The following is a 23,706-nucleotide window of genomic DNA, read 5'->3' on the forward strand; positions in this document are numbered from 1 at the left end:
ACCGCTCTGTACTATTCTTTACTCTGCATGTTCTGGAGTACAAAAGAAACACCACCATACAGCAACATGAGGGGACTGGCAAGTTCGAAAAAAAAAACAAATAAAACACGTGGTCACTGATTACAAGTGCAAGATGTTATGCGAATGAATATGAATAATGTTGCATCCGTGCCACAATGTTTTCTGAAATGTGCTATACAGGTCATAAAATGAATAATTCAAATATCATATATACCTATGTCTCTGTTTTTTTTTGACATCATAGACCATAAGGTGCATACTAATTCAGCGTGAGCAGGAACACTCAATAAAACTGAATAAAAAAAAAATCAAGTGATGGTGAGATACGAAGAAGGCAGATTCACCAGCGTTTGTGTGTCAGCTTTTATCCATCCAGATCAGAGAATGTCCATTTCTATTGCCTCAAAACACCACTCACATCTACAGTTACTCCCAGTTTCAAATAAATACTATCAGCGTCAGATCCCTGGGTGGGGGGGCGGTAGTATGTATCGTGATCATGACTGAGAGAATAAAAGAGAAAATAAAACACTAACTTTCACAAGTACTATAAATGTTCACTGTCTGTTACGGACGCAAACCAAATGTATGTGTGTACTGTATAATATTAACAATAAGAGCAGCTCACTACTGAAAACGGCAAGTATAGGAGGCAGTGGGGATCGAACCGGGAACTCTTGATTACAAGTCTGCAAATCTTACCGCTACGCCACGGAAGCTGTTGTTTTATCCTTGAACCTTTTGTGAAAGTGTTTATTTGATCTTTGGACTTCAGATTTCACACATTATAAAGTTTATACCAACATTTTGTCATTTACTACTAAAATATGAAAAACGTTTCTGTTTTAACAATGTGTTTACACAGATTATTGTAGAAACGGAACACACATGAAATGCATGTGTTCCAAGTAATGATCTATTATTTCCACTCTAAAACTCCAGCACTTCACTCCCAGATAATCAATCAAGGCATGAGCTGGGAGAACTTAGTGAACGTTCTGCGGCTGTGGGGGGATGGAATAGTAGGTTGCTTGCTGCTTGTCTTTATCAGCACATTTACAGGACAAAAGACGCTGACGGAGAGGTTCAAATGGGTTTAAGGTGGGCCGGATCTACAAGTTTTTTCATAGGCTCTGGTAATTCTAGTGTTAAGATTGAAATAAGCAATCAAGGGTGGGGAACCTTAACAAGCGAGACCACTAAAATGAAGCATCAAAATGTCACTTAAGCAATAAGTGTTTCATCAGCAATAATTGTTTTCTCATTAAGAAACTGAGTTGGAACAAAAACCTTCAGCCACTGCGGCTCTCCAGGATTGACATTGTCCACCCCTGCTCTGTCCCACTCATGGGCAGTCCCACTGGTTCAGTGAAATAATCTCCAAGCAGATCTTCCAGAGCTGAGTTTTTGGGAGGTGGCTGTTCCAGCTCAGCACCATGTTGTCCTGCTCTCCTATCTCCTGTTCCCTCAGCTTTCTGGATTTACAATTAGCAGAGGTTACAAGTTTTATTTTAATATAAAAAATGTCTAGTTGCAATTCAAATTTTAAAACAGTATCTATAGGTAAGCTTTAACTAGTGAGGAACAATTTGCTAAGGTTATAAATTATGATATGTCCAACATTTAATATGTGACTAGAGTCAGTTCCATTACGTATCAGTATGTGAACTGTCCCTAGGCATGCTTTCTATCTCAGATGCTACTTCTAGCACTATACAAAACATACTTTTTACTGCTAAGCACAGTCACAAACACACAATCTCAGTGTAAATAAATACTTGGTTGGGCTGTCATTGCTTTGCTTTCTCCTTCAGCCTGATGAACACAGCATCACGCTGGCTGGGTTCCAGATATGGCAGAGCTCTATCTCTTGCAGTCATTGCAGTGCTCTCCACCAGTAAATCAAAGCGTCCACTGTATCTACCCATGATGTCTTTCAGAATTGCAGTCTTTATGCTTGACACAGTGGTTGAGTCTTTCTCGTTTGGGACCATACTTTGTTTAATCATGTGCTTCTGAGGCCCGATGAGAGATACAGTGGGGATATGTTCATTGTATAGCAGTGTGGTGGCTGACTTGATGGGTTTAACCAGATATATGATATCCTTTGATGTCAGTAATGTTAGTGCCATACAGTGTGTCAATTTCAAGTGCATTTCACCTTATTTCTGTGCTTATGAGGACTGCTTCTATTGCTGATTGATGCTCAAGATAACTATCAAGCATTTCCAGTGTAGAATTCCATCACTTTATAATGTTGAATATCAGTGGGTGTGAAGGAAGGCCCAGTAATTTCTGTTTGGCGGCGAATACAGCTGTAGCTGTAGAGCTCTGGTGGAAAAAAAGTGGCAAACCATCTCACTCAACCAAGCAGGCGACTAACATGCAGTACACCAAAGCCTGGGTAGCCAAATGCAGAGTATATGCAAAGCTCTTGATATAAGGGCAAATCCCAAATTCTCTGACTGCTCCATCCATGTTACATGCATTATCAGTAACAACAGTGCTGTTGCAATTAGCCCTTTAAAGTTCCAACTCCAAAACAGCCGGTTGCAGCACCTCAGTTATGTTGCATCCACTGTGGGTTTCATAAAGAGTCTGAGTTTGAAACACAAAACTCACCATTTCCCAGTTGCTGATAATAGCATGTGCTGTGATTGTGATATAACTTTGGTTCGCTCTGGAGGTCCTGCTGTCTGTAGTTACTGTGATGCTCTCTACATCTTTCAGGGATTCCTTCACACTCATCGTAGCCTCGTTGTACAGAGCCGGAAATATAGTGCCACTACAATGTGAGTGCGAGGGATTGATGTACTTTGTCTGAAACCCCTCATTCTCAACGACTGAAAATGGTCTCAGTTTCTTCGTAATAAAGACACCTATACATCTTGCTATTTCTTTGGCCCTTGCACTAGACTGTGGAAGTGGTGCTGAAGATAAATTTGCCAGAGATGCTTGGCCTTTAGGCATATCATCATATTTTTGAATTGTGAAATTCTGTGGCACATATTATCGTTACATTCCTACTTGTGATAGTAAACTACATTAAAACATTCATTTTAACAGCACTTTATTATATCATGTCATTTTAAAACATAGTCCAAATAAACTTGTGGTGGCACTATAGCTTTCATAGAGATCAGATTCCAATTCAAGTAAAAATAGCATTGATAGATCCTCTATTGTTAGTTGTTTGTTGTGGAGTGTCTGTGACTGACTGTAGTTTAGATTTCTTAAATGTAATATATTCAAAGAAGCATCCAATTCTCTGTTGTCTCAATGTAAAACTGGCTGCTTTGGACCAGGATAGAGAGCAAGTCGGCTAATGAATGATAGTGTCCGAGAAATACTGACTCGTTATAATGTGCAGATAATACAGCCATTATGTTGTTTTTAGTGTAATGTACAGTAAATATTTGTTAACTCGGTGCTTACAGAATGGCTTACATGATTCCTTTTCTCTTACATTCTTTTCTAATTATTTATTTTTTATGGTTAACTTACATCAAACGGCCATAGAAGTGAACTTGTACACGTACACACCCTTCAGAATTTGACTAGCTTGGATTGGGGATCTGTTTTGCATATACAGAGTACAGTAAAATTATTTTAAATCATTTCACCATTAGTTTCAAGTCAGTTTGACCTGGCGATGTGAAATTAAATCGGGTTCACCGCTATTAGTATTTGGTTCTACTCCTTTTAAAATGTGTATTTCTTTAAAACAATGCCCAGGTTCCATCGTAGATTTCTAAAAATATTTACATTAAAATTGCATTTCACATTTGCATTATTAAACTATAAAATAGTAGTTTTGAAAAATAAACTGCATATTGATTTTTGCCTACTAAAGACTAACATAGGTACAGGTTATTTTGTGTAAGTTTTACCTTCTTCTCATGAAATAGTAAAATACTCTGCAGGTAGCAGGAATGCCAAAAAAAAAAAACTAACCAACTTAGAATTCATCCATCATGGCTGGAGCTTCTTTGCATGTTAGTACTGTACTAGAACAGGTATCAGTGACACATTTCTCTAGTTACAATATATCTAGAGTAGCTTTTTTCAAGGATAGGACTGAGGGTGCCTGGAGGTTACCCTAGCACCAAAGCCTTCACACAAACAATCACGCTAAGAATTTGTGGGTTTTTGTTTGTCCACCCGCCTCTTGAGGATTGACCACAAGTTCTCAGTGGGATTAAGGTCTGGGGAGTTTCCTGGCCATGGATTCAAAATTTCGATGTTTTGTTCACCGAGCCACTTAGTTATCACTTTTGCCTTATGGCACAGTGCTCCATCATGCTGGAAACCCACATTCTGACAAACTCCAAGCATTGATTATGCAAGAATGGGCTGCCATCAGTCAGGATTTGGCCCAGACGTTGATTGACAGCATGCCAGGGTGAATTGCAGAGGTTCTGAAAAAGAAGACCCAACACTGCAAATATTGACTGTTTGCGTAAACTTAATGTAACTGTCAATAAAAGCCTTTGAAACTTATGAAATGCTTGTAATTATACTTCAGTATACCATAGAAACATCTGACAAAAAATCTAAAAACACTGAAGCAGCAGACTTTGTGAAAACCAATACTTGTGTCATTTTCAAAACTTCTGACCACAACTGTAGTGTTGCTCTATTTTCATATTACGTACTTTGGATAGTTAGGTGTTGCAGCATCAAGAACATTATACAGTAATCTGTATTATATTCACTTGACTGTTAAATCTTATCCAACACTAGGCCAGATGGCCTGCAATAAATTCAACATGTAGGGACTCCATAAATCCCATAGTTAATATTTTTCCCTGTATTTTTTACTAACACCTTTAATTAATAACTGTTTGTATTACAGCAGATCTGAAGAGCCACATTAATGATTTACAGGAGGCTAATGAGAATGCTGTTAATGAATTAGCCAAAGCTGATGAAGAGATTTCCCAGCTGAGGACTGAGATAGCCAGACAAAAAATGGAATATGAAATGAAAATTCAAGAAGCACTGCACAGGACAATCCATTTCAAAGAAAAGGTAAAAAAGCTCACAAACACTGATACTTTGGGCCTGATTTTGGTACTGTGTATGGTTTCACTAAGGTCAGAACAGAATGTGAATCATACAGCAATATGGAAGGTCGTGTGAGAATGTTTGTTTTAATTGGAAAACAATGTTATTCAATGTTTGGAATTTCTTATTGAAAAGCCTGCAGCCATCTTCATGTTACACATACCATGTATTTATATTAACTTAGATGTGTCAGATGAAATTATTTTAATTAAACTTTCTCAGATTTCTTTTCTCATGTAATAAAATACAATATTGAATCTTTATGTAATTTCAGCACATCTTGCTTATCTATTCTACATCGGTTTGCATTATTATTTTTATTATTATTATTTATATATTTGCATTATTATTCTGTCAAAAGCTGCATATTTATTTCTACTATGTTTATCTTCTCATCTATGACATTTATACTGTATGTCTAGGAGGAATTTATTTATAATATGGTAGACTAGGGCGCTTCCCCTGCTCGCTTTGCTCACCAACCCCCTACCACCCCAGCCTGCGCTACGTGCCGGCCACGTCTCATGTCTGCCACTCGCATCTGTGGATTTCACTTTCACCAAACAACAAATCTTTTAATTCTCGCAGATATGTCTCTTCATTGAGAAGAAACACTACTTTTCCCCGAAGGCAACACAAATTAGACAATCTACAAGTCTAGGACTTAAAGTTTAAATCCAAACAATATCTACATACTTCTGTCATATCACCTATGTCCATATAGTCAATCTCTTTTTGCTGTTTTGTTATTTCACCGAGTAATCATTTCCGTTTGTTTGCGCTAATACGATCTTTACTATCATTTTTTTGAGACTTTCGAATTTTAGTACAGTAATCCCTCCTCCATCACGGGGGTTGCGTTCCAGAGCCACCCGCGAAATAAGAAAATCCGCGAAGTAGAAACCATATGTTTATATGGTTATTTTTATATTGTCATGCTTGGGTCACAGATTTGCGCAGAAACACAGGAGGTTGTAGAGAGACAGGAACGTTATTCAAACACTGCAAACAAACATTTGTCTCTTTTTCAAAAGTTTAAACTGTGCTCCATGACAAGACAGAGATGACAGTTCAGTCTCACAATTAAAAGAATGCAAACATATCTTCCTCTTCAAAGGAGCAAACAAATCAATAGTGCTGTTTGGCTTTTAAGTACGGAAAGCACCACGGCACAAAGCTGTTGAAGGCGGCAGCTCACACCCCCTCTGTCAGGAGCAGAGAGAGAGAGAGAGAGAGAGAGATAGAGAGAGACAGATAAAAAAATCAATACGTGCCCTTCGTGCTTTTAAGTATGCGAAGCACCGTTCAGCATGTCGTTTCAGGAAGCAGCTGCACAAAAGATAGCAACGTGAAGATAATCTTTCAGCATTTTTAGACGAGCGTCCATATCGTCTAGGTGTGCGAACAGCCCCCCTGCTCACACCCCCCTACGTCAGCGCAAGAGAGAGAGAGAGAAAGTAAGTTGGGTAGCTTCTCAGCCATCTGCCAATAGCGTCCCTTGTATGAAATCAACTGGGCAAACCAACTGAGGAAGCATGTACCAGAAATTAAAAGACCCATTGTCCGCATTAAAAGACCCATTGTCCGCAGAATCCCGCGAAGCAGCGAAAAATCCGCGATATATATTTAAATATGCTTACATATAAAATCCGCGATGGAGTGAAGCCGCGAAAGGCAAAGCGCGATATAGCGAGAGATTACTGTACTTTCATAATCTCTAACCTGCTCTGCATGTGTATCACGGCAATGTTTTTGAACTTCTTTACGACATTCTACTTTGTCATCTACTCTTTGTATTTTATTTCCTGCCCCGGGCATGGTTAAATCTCTTGGTACAAAGTCTTGTCTCGTAGGAAATAAAATTATCTCTCTGAAAAAGTCTTGTCTCATCCCAGGATTTTTTATATAATAGAGAGATATGTCCAGTTGTGTTTTTTTGTTATATATATTGTGACAAATATATATACACTGCATCCCAAAGCCCTTTTTGCCTCTATATCAGTTCATGTGGGAAGGGGACATGGGTAGTAACCTGAAAATATAGCAGGGGTAGTAGCCTGGCAATGTAGCAGTGACTCTAAGTTCCATTGCACAGTTTATAATTACTGCCAGGCTTTTGTTATAGAACAAACAAAAATGATACAATATGGACAGTTAATCGGCAGCTTTAATCAAGATATGCTAGACTAAAGTATTGGGTTTTCTGTTTGGATTTTAATGCTAAGGCCGATGGGGCCTATATAAGTAGGCACATCTTTCCACAAATGTGGGCCATGTAGCTAAAAGCTTGACATACCACTGTTGTTTTATTATTTATTGGAATTTTTATTAGACTGGCATGTTGAGGTTATAATGTACTCTCTGGTATATAGGCAATGATTCTTTTAGGTAAATAATCCTCAAGTGATTTAAAGTTTAATATATACGAAGACGGTCTTTGTAACAAACTTTAAACTTACCTGGAAATCAGTCTTGATGTCAGGAGTTATGTGGTCATATCTCCTAGTCATGTAATGATTCTTAAAGCAACATTTTGTAACTGGAAGCTGCAAACACAAGGATTTCATCAGCCTGTGAAATGCAGATTGCAGCAGTCAGTTTTACTACAAATAAATTCATGAATTATCTTCTTTTTATTTTGCTACTAAAAATTATCTTTTATATATATAATTTTTGTATGGAAAAAAATAGGAATGTTGTAGGCACTGTTGTAATGTGTGTTGATTAATGATTGTTTGTTAAAGATGATATCTTAAGGTGCATTCGCAGTGCAAGCTATTGTGTGAAAGAATGAAAGCTGCTTGATATAATACCACAGAAGAAGACGATTCCTCTACTGTCATACTTTATTTATAAATTAAACTAGAGTTTGCAATACATTTACCATTACTATGTGAAATGAGATTCATATAGGCAAATGGGAATAACTGAACATATACAACATAAATTAGTACGTACTATATACGGTGCCGAATAAAAGTATAAATTAATGCAGTGCCTAGAAAAGTATTCACTTGGAAGTATTCACATTTTATTAATATACTGAATTCAATCACAGTGGATTTTGTTTAGTATCTGTGATGCTGATTAACAGAAAATACTCTTTAATGTCAAAGTGAAAACCCTGCAAAGTGATGTATATTAACTGCATACATAAAACAGAAAATAATTGATCCTATAAGTATTCACCACCTTTAATATCACACACCTAAATCATCACTGAAGCAGCCAATTGGTTTTAGGAGCCACATAATTAGTTCAGTGGAGATCACCTGTTTGGAGTCAAGGGGTTTCAGTTGACTGCAGTATAAATTCACTTTATGTGAAAGGTCCAGCTTGGAGTGAGTAAGTATTGTGGCCTAACCTACATAATAAAGACAAAAAGCACACTCCATACAACTCCATGAAAAGGTAATTAAAAAGCACAAGTCAGGGGATGGAGACAAGAAAATAACCAACTCATTGAATATCCCTTGGAGTCCAGGTAAATCAATTGTTAAGAACTAGAAAGAGTATGGCACAGCTGTAAATCTGCCTAGAGTAGGTGGTGGTGGTGTTAGGAGCACACGCTGATACAGCATATTGCCACACCCACCACATGACAAACCAACTCAGGACACCAGGTTAGGACCCGAGTGCAGCGATGCAACGGGTGACACCTCAGCACCACACTTGTTCAGATGGAATTGAACCAGTGTGAGGTTTTTTATGGTGGCTGGAGTGCCAATTCTGCCATCAACCCCCAGGTTTTTCCTTGCAGGTTAGAGGGCTGTCCTCAAAAACTGTGTTATCTAGTGAGAGGCCACCAAGAGGCCTTTGAGTACTATGAAGGAGTTGTAGAGTTTCAAACTACCATGATAAGATTGTAGAGATTGTGCATACAATAATTTTTGCCTGGGTGACTCACCAGTCATAGCTTTATGGGAGAGTGGCAAAGAGAAATTCACTGTTAAAAAACACACACATCACATCTTGGTTAGTGTTTTCCAGAAGGCACATGGAAGTCAGTTCTTCAGTCAGCTGGAAGAATGTTCTGTAGTCTGATGAGACTAAAATTTAGCTTTTTTCCCATCCAGGTAAATGTCATGTTTGGTGTAAGCAAAACACTGCAAAATATTTTATATTACACCAACCTCACCGTATAATATGGTGATGGAAGTACTGTGTTGTGGGGATGCCTCTGCAGCAGGCCCTGGAAAGCTTGGGAGGACAGAGGGTAAAATAAATACAACAACATACCAGGAAATGATAGAGGAAAACCTGAAGCAGTCTTCAACAAACCTGTGCCTTAGGAGGACATTTGTTTTCCAGCATAAAGCCAAATCCACAGAGGAATGATTTAAAAACAGCAGTTAATGTCCTAGAGTGACAGAGTCACAGTCCAGATTTCAGTCCAATTGATCACTCATGATTCCCATGCAACTTGACAGTGCTTGAGGAGTTTTGCATAAAATAATAAAAAAAAGACAGTGTCCAGATTTGCAAAGCTGAGACCAGTGCACAAAGACTGGAGGCTGTCATGGCTGCCAAAAGAACATTTATTAAATACTGACTTGAAACTGTGAATATTTATGAGATCAGTTCATTTGTGTAATTTATATGGATTACTCTGCAGAGATCTGTTTTCATCTGAAATTAGACTTTTTTCTGTGGATCGATGTCAAAGCCAAATTAAATCCACTGTAATTCAATTCTGTCTTACAATAAAATGTGAAAACTTCCAAGGGATGAATATTTTTTTAAGGTATTGTATATGAACAGATGTATTTTGCTTCTACAGTGCACCCTATTACTATGGCAATGCCCATGAAGAAGCAGTCAGACAACTGTATCCTCAGATTCAGGTCATTTCCAGCACCCAATAAACTCCATCTAAGTAACAGGGGGGGGCTAAAAGGCAGTTGAAGTTACTAAATGCTGGCATCATTAACACAAATGTAGCATCCAGATTATGAACAGAGACTATATATACAGTATATATATTTATATATATATATATACACACACATACAGTATATATTCTCTTCCATTCGTACACACACAGTATATAGTATATGTATATATATATATACAGTATATATATGTATATTATTTATATATATATAATACATAACCAATTAAATAAAAATATAGTCAAAAAACACAGCAAGGATCACAAAACATAAACATGGTAGCTACCTGCATTAGGCATGCAAGAGATGATGAATGATCCCTGAATGATTATCAAATAGCCTGTTTAAAAAATTATGTTAATGAGTCTTAAATGCCCTAAACTTAGCTTAAACTCAGAGGTATGACCAGAAACAAATTGCATGTGTGAGGTGTGGTCAGAGGCATATTGCACATGGGAGACTGACTGAAGGTGTGATGGTTTTGACCCCTGCTTAATAAGCTGTTTTGTGTAGGATAGACGTGCAAAGACTGTGGCTCGCGTGCAGTTGCAGAGATGTTTCCTCAATGTACCATCCTAACACTTGGTCAGGGAAAAAACAGCCATAACTCAATGACTGACATCCTTGATGGTGTGGAAGTACAGCCCGGACACAGACAGGCAGACACCAATAAGTCCAACACACACGTTTATTTACACAAATCAGTCCCGCACAGCACACAGTGCCCCTGCACCAATCACCCTCAAGTCCGGGCCTTTCAATGCGACTTCCTTTCTTCCACCACCTTTCTTCCTCTCTCCCGAGCTTTGTCCTCTTCCTCCCGACTCCGGCCAATGACTGGAGGAAGGCAGCCTCTTTTATGCCCACTTGGACGTGCTCCAGGTGCCCTTTGATGATCTTCCTGTGGCACTTCCTGGTGTGGCGGAAGTGCCGCATGAGCACCCGGAAGCACTCCGGGTGTCCCTGGTATTCCTTCTGCCAGCACCTCCGGGTGTATCGGAAGTGCTGACGTCCAGGGCTCCTCAATCGTCCGGGCGTCCCCTGGCGGTGGCCATGGGCCCGTATAGGGTTCAGCTTCCATGCTCACTTCCCGTGGCCCCCATACAAACCAGGGTGGCTGCCCTCTTGTGGTCCGGGGGAGGCATAGTCCGTCTCCTGGTCCTTCCAGGCGCCCCAGCCGACTGCCACAATGGACAAAACTCTGACCCAGTTGTCAGCCAAAAGGTTGGACTTACATGTGTCCAACAAACCAATGGCAAAGCTCAACTCCTTCCTTTTTAAGCCATTGAAAGCACCAGATCTATGCCTTCTCTACATGCTCAAAGCTGTTGGCCTGGACGTAGTTTCTTCTCCATACCAGGGACTCCATTGCCTAGGGTTTAGCCATAACAAAGGCCTGGAGAGATCCACTTTAGCTGAGGAAAAGCCACCACTGGTACAGGGAGAACATGCAAGCTCAGTACAGGCAGTGGCTGGGACATGATTGCAGCGCAGGACTTTTGGAATGTGAGGAAGGAGCACTGAACACTCTGTCACCATGCCATATCAGCTTTATGAATGTACTTAAGAGTCTTTTTAGTATGCCCAGAATTGAAATCTACAGTCATGGGCCAAAAGTAACTATTGCAGGCACAACTCTGAGGTCTCCAATTTAATGTACTATATACTGTTGGTATTAAAAAAGACCAGAAAGTCGTCTGGTTATTATTGGTATTGTATAAAGCTCAATATTCTGCATTTATCTCTTTGAATTTAGCAAATGGATATGAAGGTCAGAAAATGGGAGGATGAAGACTTCCTTCCTGTGGTTCATGACAATACCTTAAATCCTCATGGAGAGATCTGTCAGCTCCGAATTGAATCCCGAAAACTCAGGGAAGTTAACCACCGGCTAAATGAAGAGAACCACTGGCTACAAGAAGAACTGTGGGATATGAAGAGGCAGTATGAGAGGCTCCTGAAAAAAATTCTTGATGAGAAGACTGAAGGGAAAATGAAAGGTAGGTCAGAAGCATAAAAGTCATATTAACATACTCTTGTCATACAGCTACATGGTAAATGTTTGGAGTGAGCAGGCACACATTCTTGATGTTTATTTATGACAGAATGTGCTGCACTGGAGGAAAGGTTTTTTTTTTTTGTTTCACTACTGGGTCTGCCACAAACACAGTCTTAATTTTTAATTTTTGTTGTTGTCAGGTGATGCATCCTTTCAAGAAAAAAGAAGAGAATACAATGGTGGTCTAGAGAAAGTGGCACCACTTGAAAGGCCTCTGACCTTAGCCCAGTTGAGGTACTACTTAACACTAATGCAATAAATACAAATAGAATGTCATAAATTGTGCACTTGCTCTGTCCTACAATAATTAGTATATATTTCTGAATTACTATATATGCATTGTCCACACTCCATTATCTATTCTTGAGTCTTATGGAAGATTTAATTTAATTCAATAAATTATTTATGGTAAGATGAAATAATAAACGAGACCTTATTTATCTGTATACTGATGAATAACTTGGGCATTTAACTGCATATTTTAATAATTCTTAGAAAACAATGATAATGTGGAAGAGCACTGCAAAAACTCAAATGTGAGCCTGTTGATAAAGTTTCCATGACGCGTGTTCACTGTTTGAGGATGGAATTTTTATACTTCCATTTGTTCAGCATTAGTTTATGTTAATTTCTGCTTTAGTTTCATCAAATATCTTAAAAATAATTTTTAAATAGCACTTTCAAAAAGATAATACACAGGTAGCATCTAAAATGTGGAACACCACATAGATAAACAAAGGACACAAACTATGATGATGAATTGAGCATTTCCACACAAAATAAGTTCAACAATTAGCTGTATGTCATTGTAGTTAGTATGTCACGAAGAAGTAACCTCAGTGACTTCCAAACCAGGCCATTCTTTGAGGGAATCTTCAGTAACTATGAAAAGCTTTGCAATTATTCTGTGATACCCTGACAAGAAAAACGGTTACAGAAAAATAGTGTTTGATTGGAAGAGTTATGTTTTTAATTGTCATTACAAAGGCAGCACACACTCTGCTTTGATGTAAACAGTGCTCAGAAATGTACAAATCTTGGTGCAGCCTCAACCTCAAGTGGCTAATAAAATGGACAGACAAATGGATATGGAAATTAGGCATGGGTGCTATGGTGTCACAAACTAATGTTATCTCTACCATTAAAAAAACACTTACAGAGGTAGATGCGCCAAATTATGAATATTACTAAATCCAGCTTGCACATTTAAACTAAGATGTGATTTGTTTATTCTTAAATATACAGATGCTTGTGAATATGCAGTTCTAACAGTACTGCTCTTTTTCTTTACCAATAAAATGGACCAGATATGGGAGTATGAAAAAGGAACCCCAGAATGAGCTCAGTGGCATGAAGATGACTTCTTGGGAAGGTAAGGTGATTCTTTATGATGTGGGGTGGAGTGGTGGCTCTGAGGCTAAGGATCTGCGCTGGTATCCTGGAGGTTGCCGGTTCGAATCCCCGTCACTGCCAAAAGAGATCCTACTCTGCTGGGCCCTTGAGCAAGACCCTTAACCTGTAATTGCTCCAGGGGCGCTGTACAATGGCTGACCCTGCGCTCTGACCCCAAGGGGTATGCGAAAACTAACAAATTTCTAATACGAGAAATCATATAAGACAAAATAAAGAACAAAAAAAAAACAAAAAAAAAAAAAAAATGGGTTTGGCTCCAGCACCAATATTGTCTGTGTGGAGTGTGCACATACTCCCTGCTTCATTGTGGGCTTTACTCTGGGTGCTCCATTTTTCTTGCAAAGACAGGCAGGTTAAGTTAATGTGTGATGCCTAATTTGTTCTGTGTGAATATAAGAGTGTCTGCATGTGTGTATGTGAGGGAGGCCTCAGATGGACTGGCACTCTGGCAACAGCTGCTTCCTATGCTGTACCCAGTGCTGGCAGAACAGACTCTGGCCCTGAACTGAATTATGGGCGCTGGACAATATTAGGTTATGCTTATTTAACAAGGAGGCATGGTGGTGTTTCCAAGTCACTGTACTTAGATCCCAGTTGATTTCTCCAGTAGGGCATCTTTTACACTCTTATCAGTTACTTTCATTCTTACTCACAGAATTATTTTGAGACATTACGGGTAGCAGGGTTCAGCATATGAAAGTTTTCAATAGTTCAATGCAAGAAAAAAATGACTCTCTAGATAGGAAAATCAAAAATATAACTGAAGAGCATGACAAATACTGTATCTATGTCACTAAGAAACAGGAATAAAAAAAGACAGCTGTATTCAGTATACATATTTATAAGTGTTAACCTTTGAACTGAAAAGAAAAGTGTTTCCATGTCTTAGCTCACTGAAGTCAGATAAAGCCGTAACTATTTAAATATGAAAGATTTGAGGTTGAAGGGAGAATGTGTTGGATGGATATTGCATTCCAGTTATGACAAAGAAACTAGAAAAGTAGGAATACTGATTTACAAAACAAGGCTTTCTACAGTCTGAGGTAATTTCTGATATGGAAGACTGTTATATTGTAGAAGTGGGAAAACTGAAAAATAAAATTTAAATAATTTTAGCTAACATATATACATGTAATTGGGATGATAAGAAGTTTATCATGTTCTCTCCAAATACCTTATATGTTTGGTCTAAAATGTATAATGGGTGGAAGTTCTTACCTGCTTATAAAACCATTACTTAATTAAACATTTATAAATAACTGCAATATTTATTCTAGTTAAATCTATTCCAAAAGTTTGCACACTTCCTTGGGAAAAGAGAGGAGTGTCCAACAAAAGTGAGCAAAAGGACTAAACTGGCATCTTATGATTTTCTATCCTGGCATCTGTTTAATGGCAAGAGCCAGCAAGTAAACTTTGTGTGTGTGTGTGTGACTTTTTTACTTTAGTATCTAAAAATAAGTACTTTTCTGAAAAATGTCCAAAAACAAATAATAGACATTCCGCTCTGGTAATCCTTTCTGACAGTCTGCTAAGCTGTGTAGCTTTCAGGGACTAAAATGAAAGGTGTTTCATTGCTTTTATGCATGGTAATTTGACAGCTGTTGACTCCCGTCCAATGGGATTTGTTAACTCATTTGTAGATGACAGTGAAATTTATGATTTTATACTTTGGCAGAATAGAGTTTTATTTAAAAACATTTACTTTTCAATAATGTAAACCATAAATTGTTCTTTGCTCTATCCTTATTATATTTTCAATTTTTGGTTCAACATACATATATTTATGTAAAAAGTTTCCCCCTCCCTCTATTGCCTTTCTTAAACCCATTATTGTGGTGATTTATTATTATATATATATATATATATATATATATATATATATATACAGTGATCCCTTGCTATATCGCGCCTCGCCTTTCGCAGCTTCACTCCATCGCGGATTTTATATGTAAGCATATTTAAATATATATCGCAGATTTTTTGCTGGTTTGCGGATTTCTGCGGACAATGGGTCTTTTAATTTCTGGTACATGCTTCCTCAGTTGGTTTGCCCAGTTGATTTCATACAAGGGACGCTATTGGCAGATGGCTGAGAAGCTACCCAACTTACTTTTCTCTGTCTCTCTTGCGCTGACTTTCTCTGATCCTGACGTATGGGGATTGAGCAGGGGGGCTGTTCGCACACCTAGACCATACGGACGCTCGTCTAAAAATGCTGAAAGATTATCTTCACGTTGCTATCTTTTGTGCAGCTGCTTCCTGAAGCGACATGCTGCACGGTGTTTCGCATACTTAAAAGCTCAAAGGGCACGTATTGATTTTTGACTTTGTTTTTCTCTGTCTCTCTCTCTCTCTCTCTCTCTCTCTCTTTCTCTGCTCCTGACAGAGGGGGTGTGAGCTGCCACCTTCAACAGCTTTGTGCCGCGGTGCTTTGCATACTTAAAAGCCAAACAGCCCTATTGATTTGTTTGCTAGAGATTGTTTTCTCTATCTATGTGACATTCTGTGCTCCTGACACACACTCCTTTGAAGAGGAAGATATGTTTGCATTCTTTTAATTGTGAGACAGAACTGTCATCTCTGTATTGTCATGGAGCACAGTTTAAACTTTTGAAAAAGAGACAAATGTTTGTTTGCAGTGTTTGAATAACGTTCCTGTCTCTCTACAACCTCCTGTGTTTCTGCGCAAATCTGTGACCCAAGCATGACAATATAAAAATAACCATATAAACATATGGTTTCTACTTCGCGGATTTTCTTATTTCGCGGGTGGCTCTGGAACGCAACCCCCGCGATGGAGGAGGGATTACTGTGTATATATTATATATATATATATATATATATATACACACACACACACACACATTTTTTGTTTTGCACCCACCCCCACCATAACCTGTCATCTATGGGGGAGGAGCAAAAGCTTTAGATTTGTCAGAAATTTCGATATGTGGTTTTTGATGGATCTCGACATTTTAGGGTCCCCTGATACCAAAAAACATTGATATCTCGATGATGGGTGTGTGTCTGTCTGTGTGTCACAGTATTTTGAGGACAGTCTAGAGCTAAAACAAAAAAAAAAAAAAATACCAAACTCGAAACTTAAGCCTGTTACGAGATGACGATGTGCTGATTAGTTTTTGAGCCAAATTGTGCACGAGAAGGAGGCACTCTAGAGGATCCCTCAAATGAATTTTTGATAATATCTTGAGAAATACTGTAATTCTGCAATTAATTATGAATTCTTCTCGTCAATTGCTGTCATAAAGACCTATTTTATGATCAGAAAGATCAGCTTCAGAGCGGTAAATAATTACTGAAATGTTATAAAATAGTTTGGGTAAGTTGGTTCCTAGGGCGCAAAGCCTACTGACGCTCACATCCAAATTCTTTCTCTCTTACCCATCATCTGTTGTCTTTCTTGGACCACATCATTGTGCCTGCAGCGTAGTTTGAATGCATGTCTTAAATTGCCAAATTATGAACTGTAAGATATTATTGCTGACCTAATTGAATTGCAAATAATTTATGTTTTTATTATTGACTGTCATGATTTGGGATCATTAAGAAAAACATTTAGTATATGGCTTTAGTTTATTTTTATACATGGTCTGTGTGCCATTTATGTTTTTTTTAATGTGTACAGTTCAACTTTCTAACTACATTTTCACTAGAACAATGTTTTCAACATGTTAAAATGTGTTAACATATTTAGCGGTTTTTGATATTTGCCGACATATAGAAGTCATATCGTGTGACATCACCACTGATGTAATTAATAAAGTTTATCCAATGTAATCTAAAGGTCAGCATTGCAGATTTCCTAGTTGTCCAAATTTCTGGATACTAATGAAAAACTTTACCAGTGTTAGTAGCATTATTCAACTTTTGGCTTTGAATTTGTGCATATTTCTTTTTGAATTTTGGCTAGTGTTTGGGTTTGTTCTCTTGGTTATTTCTGTCCCTCTGGTAAACAACTCCAGTCTGTTTTTTGAGTTTAAGTTTTTATTTGCCCATTTCCTAGCCCACTAACCTTTTTTCCAGGCTACTGATTTATATTAATAGAAGAAAAGAAATCAACATTGAGCTGATGTCAGAATAATAATCTGCTTACTTTTTAGAACGGGAAAAGGACCGAACATTACACAACAGCTCTCCAGTGTCAATGGACAGTGAGTGTACAGACTTCCTGCTCATGGGATTTAAAAATAATTTCCCTTCCAGACAGCTGGAGTCAAAAGGTGCACTTATCAGACAATTTTCATTTATTTTTTAGTTAACAAATAATGTGACAATAACTGCCTTGTACAATCCCTGTTGTTGCTTTAACAGACATTTTCATTGTGTTTCTCCAAAGTCCTCTACAAAGTTACAGTAAAAGTAAAATATGTAAAAACTTACATTATGTACTTTATATACATTGGTTTTTAGTGTTCTAGCCACATATTCTGGGACCTTGTGCTTACATATTCATTAAAGCTAAATGAAGAGAAATGATTTAAAAAAACAAGTTTAAACAAGAAAAATCTTGCAGTGCAGTCATTCATTGTATTATTGAAAGCAAGTAATGTGACTTGCATTATTGTATTCATGCATTAAATCAATGAAAAATCTACACACCTATGCTTTAAAATAGTAAACAACTGCAAAGTAACAAAGTTGCTGTATTAGCAACCAAATTATTGTTGCAGATTCATTAAAAAAGCCAGACTCTGTGAGCATGAGTAGAGTTCTGAATGTCAGTCCTGCAGGACACCTGATGTCCCTCTCAGGCTTTGAAAGAAGTGGTGAAGACAGCAGAGCTCTGCTATCAAACTTGAGAAGAGCTAACAGAATGCCAATAGGAGGTCAGGGTAAAATGATCAAGGAAAATATTAACACTGGCTTTCCAGGCTGTATGAAAAATACCTTCAGGATAAATACTGTATATTACCAACAATGATTTAAATTTTATTTGGCAAAAGAAAAACAAAGGCACAACCCTTCCCAGGTTAGTCAGTATTTTAAAACAATTACAGTACTTTTTGTTAACAATAAATGTAAGATATACAATATAGGAGCATTAAGCTACTGTAACAGCTGACAAAGGTCCCGTGATTGGTCAGTTCTGGTTGCTCCATTATCTTCTGTACTGTTATAAAATGAAGACCAGTGGGTAGATCACAGAAACTCTCTTAAAGATGGTACATTTTCTTACAACAGGAACTGTAAATGGCTGTATCTCTGAATAGGTGTTTTCCATGTCTTCATTTTAGACAGACTACAGGTTGACTCTGATGAGACGAGTGATGATATGTCATCAATCAGCCAGAACTGCAATGGTGTCCTTTCCTCTATCCACTCCAACATACCCATAGTGTCTAATAAGTCTGTTAATGACCGTTGCCCAGAATCCTGCAACACTGCAGACATTAGCAGGCCAAATTTTAACAGGTATGTTGAATTAGATATAGCAGTATTCTTGACTGTAACATGACAGCTTTTGAAGTTTGTGCAACATTTGAAAAGTAGCACTTTCTTCTTATTTGACAATATTTTGGGTTCCAGTGAAAAAAAAAAAAGTATTTTGTAAAAGTATGTAGGCTCCATGATCTAATCTTAGCATACTGGTCCAGCCTCATGGTGACCCATCCGTACAGGCATAGTCCTCAAATGTCTTATAAGTCGTTCAAGTCATTTTTGTGGTTATGTGCCACTACCCTTTATTTGAAATTGCTTGCACAGTGAACGTTCAAGGCCACTTACCATGAAAGCTTTTTTTATGTGCACAGTGTTCAGAATTGTACAGAACAGCCATAACTTGTTTCTATGAGAATCATAATACTTACTGTAAATACTACTCTGCCTTATGATCTGCTATTATGGAAATGTTTTCAGCAAAATTACTCCTGCTTTTAAATGTCGTTTTAAATTATTGGACAAGTTGTTTGCATACCTTTAATTTTCGACACAGTACATGCCACTACCTCATTCTGCTAATGCATTTCCTGTGATTTCAGTTTATTTCCTGCCTCATTTTGTTTGTTAGATTTCACCTGTCTGGAGTTGTATTACCGAGACGGCCATTTGCTCCAAGAAGCACTGCAGACCTCAAAGTGGGAAACTTGGTTAAGTTTTCTCGGCCTGGTGGGAAAATCAGCAAAGGTACCATTAAATATTTGGGGAACCTCCCAGGGCGACAGGAAATCTACCTTGGAGTGGAGCTGGAGGGAAGTGAGATTGGAAAGCACAATGGGACTTTTGAAGGGTCAAGATATTTCATATGGTGAGCACCTTTTTAAAAATACAACTATCTGATATTATTAGGAGCATGGATTAGAGTTATTTTAATACTGGTTTAGAGAGAACTACAGTAAAATAATATTAGATTATTAGCGATGGTGGCAAAGTTGCTTCACGAATTCAACATCCTGCATTCAAATCCCATGCCCAGTCATTACCTCTATGTATATACGATCATAAAGGCAACCAAAAAAGAAATTACTTACATGTTATCGAATTCCTGCTTAGGTAGTATACTGATAGGTGAAAAATGCATACATACATTCTCAAAACTATTTAATCCACCTCAGTGTCATGGAAGGCAGAAGTCTATCCCAATAGGACTATCTTTGAGGAAGGAAGTTCTTATGCACACACCCACACCAGGTCCAACTCGGAAGTGACAGTTAACCTACCTGACCTGCGTGTCTCTGCAGAGGTATGAGGAATATTGGTGTACAAGGAGACAAACCCATAGAGACATGGGGAGTACATGCAGACTTAATGTAGACAACTACTGGGCAAGGGATTTGAGTCCTGGACACTTTATCTGTGGAGCAGTACTTCTATTCATGCAGCGTAAATACCGTGTGAAGATCATGTCACAAGTGTTTCTATTTTTCTTTTATTTTCGTCACAATGACTTTCACAGAAATTCCAGCATAAATACGAAAGTCTGACAAAGAATTTGAGATACTTAGAGACCTGCTAGTTTTTCAAAATCTGGTCCTGAATGTTAACTATTCATCCAGTGACTTTCTTATATGCCGAAACTCATCCTAATGTTGTAGCATTAACATACAAATTTGGTAAAAACAGTCTTACCATTTACCTTTTCTCTCTCTCTTTCTCTTTTAGCAAACCCAACAAAGGAGTCTTTGTCTGTTTTAATAAAGTGATCATGGCATGGGAGTAGGACTGCAGCAGAATGGCCTACACATTTTTTTTGTTCTTTTTCTTAGCTACACCCTTAGGATGTGACATTACATTTTATAATTTTTTAATGGAAATATTTTTACTTTTGTACTGTGATGCAACCTTTCACTAATTTTTGTGAGTAAATGTTTTAAAACAAGTGTTGACACGAGTAGACAGACTTGTAATATTCTGTTAACTCACTCTTTCACAAAAAAACGAGTCAGCCATTTCTTAAGCAGAGTTTTTTCCTCCAGTTGGTTAACATGCCTTAAACACGTTTTTTACATTTTTTAAGCTATAATAACTAAGACATGCACTTTGGGATAACAGGGAAGATGAATTAGAGAAAAATGGGTGAGTTGGGGGCGGCACGGTGGCACAGTGGTAGCGCTGCTGCCTCGCAGTAAGGAGACCCAGGTTCATTTCCCAGGTCCTCCCTGCGTGGAGTTTGCATGTTCTCCCCGCGTCTGTGTGGGTTTCCTCCCACAGTGCAAAGACATGCAGGTTAGGTGCATTGGCGATCCTAAATTGTCCCTAGTGTGTGTGCTTGGTGTGTGAGTGTGTGTGTGTGTGTGTGTGTCCTGCGGTGGGCGGGCGCCCTGCCCTGGATTTGTTCCTGCCTTGTGCTGGCTGGGCTTGGCTCCAGCAGACCCCTGTGACCCTGTGTTAGGATATAGAGGGTTGGATAATGGATGGATGGATGAGCTAGTTGTGAGCAAGAGTGTGTCATGTGGAAGCTATGGATAAGAGGGGTGGACAATGGAGAGGTTTTTAATAAAATCTTTTTCTTGTATAAAAAGGACATCATTTTATGATATTAATGATTAGACAGTTGTCATCTTTGCTATTGCATAAAAACTCCACCTACTGTATAGATAACTATTAAGCCATCCATCTATTGATTATTTAAGCTGCTGTACACGGTGGCGGGCGTCAGAACTCATCACTACCATAATCCAAATGCAAAACAAAAATGCTTACAAATTTAAAATCAAAATTAGCACAGTTTCAGATATGTTTCTGCTCTTAACCTTGTTTGTAAATAACACTTGATTTTCTCTACAACATTTATTATTCTGAACCAGTCACCAAGATCACTGCCCGAAAGGAGCACTTTGCCCATCTCTCCATTTTCTAATCCCCTTTTATCCATTTTAAGCACTGTACACAACACCTCTCTATTAAAGAGCACAATCAAAAATACAATTCAAGCTAACCTTAGTCCCAAACTGATGTCATGCACATATCTCAGAGAGTACCCAGAAATGCACAGAGAGAACATGGAAACTCCACAGAGTCAACCCAAAGTCCTCAAAGCCCAAGTGACACAACCTCCAGCAAATTTCCTTTTTTCTACAAACTGTTTGAGACATTTCACTGAATGCCACTTGTTTCCTTGTTGCTAATATTCACAAGGCAAAACATTTGTGACATTTTGAAAAGTTACTGTGAAGATATTTTAATATATACAGTACATAACTTATTTTAGAGTGTGTATAATAGTGAAATTGATTTTATTTTTGAAAACAAAAACCTGGACAAATGGTAACCTTGCACAATGTTGTCTGAACTGTGAATACTTTTGCTTTTAATAAAGGTGATGTTTCAGTGGTTTTAATTGTGATGCCTTTGAAATATGTTTTCATAGACAGCATCTTAAACTCTCTGCTAATCATGATAGGAATAAACCGAATATAACAAAAACTTTAATTTGCCCCATCAAAAATATCACACTGTAACATTTTCATTGTCTTGATTACAGTGTAGGCTAAACGCTGCCAGCAGTAGACTTGATATGGAGGCTTTCCCATACTCATCATACTTTCATTAACAAAACCTTTATGGATTTTAAAGGAAGTTTTATGTGACCAGACTGCGAAGAAGGGCCAGAATACTAAAGCAGCTGAGACGGCAGATGTTTTCATAAATGGTTCTTATACCGGGACTACAATTATGCTAAGGAATAAAGCTAATAGAAATGAATTGAGTTGAGGGCTGCACACAAAGCATTTTATTTACAGAAGCATATCACTGATATAATGAACTTTGCTAATAACCTTCTTTGCTGTTGTGAACTGATATTTGTATTTTTATAGCATCTGATTTTTGTGAAAATTGCCTGCATGTAATGTCTTTGAAAAACAGGTTAAGCCGGTTGCTCAATAGATAGAAGCAGTCCGCAGACAGAGCAAGTACTAAAGCTACCCAAGCATGGCTCGCTATAGCTGTCTTGCTTCTATCAGAAATATCAGAAGCTTTCATTTAATTTTATGCATTCCAAAAAGCGAAGCTGACCACCTTCAGAGACAGGAAAACATAGTTTTATGAGCCCCAAAATAAAAGGGAATAGGCAAAATTGATTAACCTGTTGGAGGCTAGACAACTACATCATGCTTTATGGCTTTAAGGTCAGTTGATGAGCTAATCGGGGCCTTCCAGTCCTCAACCATCATGGCTGAGCTACATGTGCAGTGTAGAATAGGTTAAGAAGCTGGACAGCAACATAAGTACAGAGTCGCCTGGAGGACTGAACACTTAACACCAACACTACATTTAACTTGATTTAATTTTGCTATATAAAGCATTAATATTTTGAACATTATAGTATTAAACAAAGTTAACGATCTTCATGTCTGGTTTGAATTTCTATTTCCTGGAACTAAGTGCATTAGTTAGATCAGCGGAACAGGAGGACGCTCCAATAGAATTGATACAGTAGCTTAATACAGAATAAAGTGTAGGCAGTATACCCAAAGGGTTGTCAGAGTTAAAAGAGAATTAAGACATTATTCTGTGAATCCACATTAAAAACAATCTGCACCAGTAAGAGGAGAAGAGAGGATGTTTTGAGGAGAGATGTCCCCAGAAGCCTTTCCAGTCTTCTCTTTGGAATCCAAAGATTACTTTTACTTTTTAACTTCATAAAGACCTTACTAAATGCATCATTTAAATATATTATTGTTGATGACTTATCAGTCTATAAAGGGTTACAGACCCATTTCTATGGCTTCAGCACTCCAGCAAAGCTCCCTGGGATCAGCCAGCCTACCAAAATGACTCCAAGAGCAAAGC

General features: G+C 38.0%; 1 protein-coding gene across 5 annotated transcripts in view; it reads left to right on the top strand.

The window, feature by feature from the left end:
• LOC114650214 (myosin-3-like) overlaps positions 1-22,252 on the top strand; it is a 45,224-nt gene extending 22,972 nt beyond the window's left edge. For 3 of the 5 annotated variants that reach the window (XM_028799712.2, XM_028799710.2, XM_028799713.2), the window contains 8 exons: positions 4,877-5,052; positions 11,737-11,980; positions 12,180-12,273; positions 13,347-13,411; positions 17,577-17,696; positions 18,711-18,888; positions 19,484-19,720; positions 20,575-22,252. In XM_028799712.2, the coding sequence (XP_028655545.1) occupies positions 4,877-5,052; positions 11,737-11,980; positions 12,180-12,273; positions 13,347-13,411; positions 17,577-17,696; positions 18,711-18,888; positions 19,484-19,720; positions 20,575-20,632 (1,172 nt within the window). In that variant the 3' untranslated portion in view covers positions 20,633-22,252. The remainder of the gene's footprint in view (positions 1-4,876; positions 5,053-11,736; positions 11,981-12,179; positions 12,274-13,346; positions 13,412-17,576; positions 17,697-18,710; positions 18,889-19,483; positions 19,721-20,574) is intronic. The other 2 variants (XM_051926256.1, XM_028799711.2) reach the window with 1 other exon arrangement.
• Positions 22,253-23,706: the final 1,454 nt, after the last annotated feature.

Source organism: Erpetoichthys calabaricus, chromosome 4 (genome assembly GCF_900747795.2).
Source record: "Erpetoichthys calabaricus chromosome 4, fErpCal1.3, whole genome shotgun sequence".
NCBI classification, from domain to species: Eukaryota; Metazoa; Chordata; class Cladistia; order Polypteriformes; family Polypteridae; genus Erpetoichthys; species Erpetoichthys calabaricus.